The sequence below is a fragment of the Triticum dicoccoides genome, chromosome 1B, assembly GCF_002162155.2.
Source record: "Triticum dicoccoides isolate Atlit2015 ecotype Zavitan chromosome 1B, WEW_v2.0, whole genome shotgun sequence".
NCBI lineage: Eukaryota > Viridiplantae > Streptophyta > Magnoliopsida > Poales > Poaceae > Triticum > Triticum dicoccoides.
In genome coordinates, this window is record NC_041381.1 from 555,599,573 (window position 1) to 555,604,587 (window position 5,015).

Genomic DNA, 5,015 nt, shown 5'->3' on the forward strand with positions numbered 1-5,015 from the left:
GATAAAATGGGCACCTTGTTCCTATGTGGGCGCAGTCGGATGCTGTTTGTGGAATACAGGAGGTCAGATTTGACCGGTCCGACTGAACTATTGTTCGTTACTTCCTCTGTTTCAAATTACTCGTCGCTGAAATGGATGTATCTAGAATTAAAATACATCTAGATACATCCATATGTGCGACAAGTAATTCGGAATTGAGGAAGTACTTGAGAAGAAGAAACCAACGTTTTACACAGTACGCAGAACGCCATATAGACCAAGTTCATTGTAGGGTTCTGAAAATTGTTTCCACGATTATTGTGAAATGTACCATCCCGCGTGTATGTATGCGGACAGTACGCCTGATAATGGCAGCTTTGAAGAGCATCGTCCACACCGCATCCCTATCGCAATTAGAGTACTTCTCTATTGCAAATAAAAATGATCCATTACTACTTTTTTTCAAGAAAAATACACATCCACCGGTCCATGCATGCATCCAAGTCCACATCTCAATCGTCGCATACACCAAAACCGAGCACACCTACCGGCGGCGCGTCACGTCTCGGCCGTTCACCTCGCCACCGGCGCCGGCTCTACCTCCGGCCGGTAGACGCACGTCCGAGGCGGAGCCGACGGCGTCGACGGCCCTCTTGGACATACAGCCCATCAGCAAGCCGCCGCCGTTGCTTCGTCTCCTCCGGTTGATCTTTCCTCCTGCCGCCGCGTGCCGCGTCGTCTCTCCGTCGCCGTCGTTGAAGTAATAGTGGCATCCAGAGGCCGCGCTGGAGAAGTTGCCGGACGCGGCGCCTTCCGCGGTGACCACGCTCCACACCACGCTCGCCTCGCTCGGCGGGCACACGCTCTCGAGATCGCCGGAGTCGCGCCTCCTGCTTGGTGTGTCGGGGCTTCCTCTAGCACCGCTGCCTGCACTTGCAGTTGCGGCACCACCCCGCGCCGTGCTTCCAGCCACGATTGTGATGGCAGAGCCTTGGCCTGCCTGGTGAAACATATCCAAAGATTCCCGCCGGAGCCGGTCGTTGTACTTGTACGACGCGTTCACCGCCGGATCCAGCATCCTCATGGGCAATTCGCCGGAGTTTGCAGCTCGTCTGTGCGTAGCTTCCGCGACCAGCAGGGTAGGTGGTGCGTCGCCGTCGTCGGCCCTCTTGCCAAACATCACCCTCGCCGTGGTGCCGTCCTCCACGGCGGTCTGCTTGCTCGTCATTCTTGGTAGCGCCGCATCCGCTTCGGGGCTGCGTTTCTGGCCACCGTGAACAGAGCCGGACTCCAATTCATGCCGGCTCGGGTCGTCGGTGCCCACAGACTCCTCGCCGTCGCCCCAGGCGCAGGCGCGCCCTGCCATGCCGAGAAGCCAACGTCGCAGGTGAGATGACGACGAGCGTGCCTTTCTTCCGGTCTGATCACTCTCTGTCCTGGAATCCGGCTTGCCCTCAACGGGCGAGGGGACTGCCATCGCCGGACGGTTAGGCAGAAGCGCAGAGCGGCTGTTCCAGCTGGCCTCCGACGAGCTGGTGGCAGCCGTCGGCGTCGGGGCAGACCCGTCGTGCTGCCATGTCTTGAACGCGGACGAGAACGACGACGACGAGCGGTCGCACCACAAAGCCTCCTCGGCGCCGAGGGCGCCGTTGAAGTAGCGCTCGGCGGTGAAGACACCGAGCTCCTCCTCGCCCAGCTCGGACTCGTCCTCGGCGTGCCAGCCACTAATCCGCGACGCCGGCGGCGGTGCTGCTCTGCGTCCGTCCATCTTCTGCTCGGCCCAGCTTCTCACGCCACAAATTTTCCTGTGACGAGTGTGTGTGGTGACCGGTGAGTGGAACGAGCTTGCACGGACCACGGAGGATATCACCAAACCGGCCCTAAATGTTGGGACCGTGATGTCTGGACATTTTGTGCATTGTGCCGTGAATAGGGATGACAGTGGGTACCCATTACCCACGTTTCTTGCGGGTAAAATTCCTTTTAGGTTAAGGATATGAGACAAAAAGTTACCCATGAATATGTAAATAGGAAAATCTCAAATTTATTGGGTAGAGCAGGTATGGATATGAGATCATATAACCCATACCAACATACCCATGTACCCTTATAAAATATAACAAGTACGGAAAAAAATTTACCTCTACCCTTTGTCATAAGTCTGTGAACTTAAAAATGTATGACTATGTACCATTGGTTATATCTACGTGTTGTTGTTTGCAAGAAAGTGTTGATATTTATAAAATTATGTGTGTTTATGATGTGTTGTTGTTTATAAGTATGTATTGATGTTATTATGTGTTGTTGTTTATAAATTATGATTGTATCTTGTTGTTTATGATTATGTGTCACTCAAATTGATGTTACGCAAACATGGGAATTTAACCCGCGGGTATCCATTTATCCATTTACGCAAACAATGAAGAGTAACATACACTAGTAACATACACATATCCCTAGACTATGTTACTACTACCTTCGTCCGGGTTTAGGCCCTTCCCAGTGCTCCACCGTGGACAGGTGCTAAGCATGCCACATAAGCAAAAAAATGACATGGCACGACATTTAAGGAGGGGAGAGAGTACTTTGGTGACCCCAGGAAGAACCAATGCCAAGTGCAAGAACCTAGGCAAACCATTTAAATGAAACAATTTGGCCAATGCATGAAAGACTTTAGGTGCTAACTCATTAAATAAAGTGTGCTTAACAATAACAAGTTAAGCACCTATGCATTGGGGACTTGAGTTGCTAAGGTATTTAAGGCTGGTCATAGTGGGAGTAACATAGGTAGTAACATAGATGCCACATAAGCAAAAATGGTGATGTGACAAGTAGTTAATGAGGAGAGAGGCAAATAGAGTAACATAATATGTTACCATCACATAGCGGTTTCCAATGCATAATGAGTCTACAAAGTAATAAATGAAGGCAACTATGTTACCACACCTATGACACTACCCACTATGAAGATAGTAACATAGACTAGTAACATATGTATGTTACTAGTCTAAGTTACTCTCCACTATGACCAGCCTAATGCACTTAGCACCTCATCTAAGCAGCTTTGCATTGGGAGAGATCTTATAAGGCCCTTTAGCCAAATTACGAAGACCAAGACGCACTCTGCTCAAGATCCCTTAAATACGGTGTCTCGTCTAACCAACCCAAGAGCTCTGTTTCATATTTATACTTCGGCTCCTAACCTTCCTAAGTTTAATTACAGCGCGTGCCCCACAAAAAAAGTGCATGCATTGGCTGCTTTCTTACTGCGGCTGCATGCATGAGCTGGAAAGTAGGAACGGTTGCTGCATGCTTAGGCTCACATTTACTACCAAAGATACGGACCAATGGGCATAAGGCTGGCCATAGTGGGGAGTAACTTAGACTAGTAACATGCATATGTTACTATCTCTATAGTACATAGTATTATACATATTATCATAGGTGGTCTCATTTATTATCATGCATGACACATAGTAGCATCACATTTATTATGTTACAGTATCTATCTATGTTACTATAACCATCTATCTCTTCTTTAATTGCCTGCCACATAAGCATGCTTGCGAGTCCCAAGTGCATGATACTACTTATGTTACCCCCACTATGGCGAGCCTAAGGGGTAGAGAGATTTATGGGTGTCTGAACCTCCGCCACGTAGGACTCTCACACTTTTGGCTCATCCAAATTCCACCTGGAGCCGCGTTTTTCTCGGCCTCCCTCGTGTTCTATATCCGCCCCCTCCGAGATCGATGTACCATCCTCCCAAAATTCCATCTATTTTATTTGAAAACTTAATGAATACTTATATTTCAACTATTGTTGCATTTGAATTTTTGCACTATTTGAAGAATTATTTGTGCTATATATGGGTGTGGCAGAGATAGGAAAAAATCATTGGCGGACGGAACCAGATGTTCGGTGCATGGTGTTGGGTGGCCAGCTCATGTATCCGGATCCACGGATGCGTCCAGAAACGTTTAGTGTGTCCTAGGAATCTTCAAGTTATTCACACGTACCTTTTCCATCATCACAATAAAGACTAAGGAGATTATGGGTGAAATTAATAGTGTGTTTGGTTTGGGGACCAAGAAATGTAATGTGATGGTTTCATTTTAAAGGAACTGATCGGTTTTATTTCTGTGCTTGGTAGAGGTAGAAAAGTCGAATGTGTCGATTTTGTTCCTGTGTTTGGAGAGAGAATGAGAAGAATATGTTGAGCTGGCTCGACATGCTAGTCCATTTTAGAGAAGTATTGCTAGATTTAAGATATATGGACATGTTCTTTTCATTGTACCCAAGCTTGGTGCAAATAAGCTTATTGATTATGAGAGAATAAAATTTAATACGAAGAAGCGTGAACCTTGCATTGTTAAGGGATGGCGGCGAAGGCGAAACCCTTGTAGGAATCCCGCATGGTGGATGTAACACGCACCGATGGGCTCCTTTCCTTTCCGTGTGGCTCGATGGAGGAGGAGGGGGAGAACAGAGGAGAAGGCCAATTGGATCTAGAGGAAGAAGAGGGGATGGACTAGGGGGTTGCTGGATCACGGGCGAGGCTGCGTCGATGTCGAGGAAGGGTCGAAGTGGCGGGAGGCTGGTGGGAGGGGGCGAGCGAAGCGAGAGGAGAGGAGTTGTGCAAAAAATATACTGAAGCATTTTGTTGGTCAATACGAGAATACTCTTCGTAATAAAGTTGAGAAAGGGAATATTGTTGTTTTCAATTCTTTCAACTCAACCATACCTTACACACTTTGACACCAAGAAGCAATTTCAACAAATTCGAATTTCAAAGAATTTCAAAAGAGCTAACACAAAAGTTGTATTGTGGTCGGGAGTTAATACAAAAAGAAGGAACAATGGAAAGGTATGAAATAACCAAAGATGTGCTAACTGAGGAAGAAAGAGGATGGAGAAAATGTATTGTGTACTGTGTACATTTCAACATGGAAGAGTTTGAAGTTAATTGTTTATGGCATCGCTTTGAGTTCAGAGGTATTCTTTGTAGGCATGTATTATGTGTGCTCACTCACAAG

The 5,015-nt window shown here is 47.4% G+C and overlaps 1 protein-coding gene across 1 annotated transcript; it reads right to left on the reverse strand.

Moving 5' to 3' along the window:
* Positions 1-245: 245 nt before the first annotated feature.
* Positions 246-2,080, reverse strand: LOC119350598. Its single transcript, XM_037618347.1, has 2 exons — positions 2,077-2,080; positions 246-1,881 (listed from the first exon to the last, which is right to left on the reverse strand). The coding sequence occupies exons 1-2, from the start codon at positions 2,078-2,080 to the stop codon at positions 524-526; spliced, it is 1,362 nt and encodes a 453-aa protein (XP_037474244.1). The 3' UTR covers positions 246-523.
* Between the last annotated feature and the right edge of the window lie 2,935 nt (positions 2,081-5,015).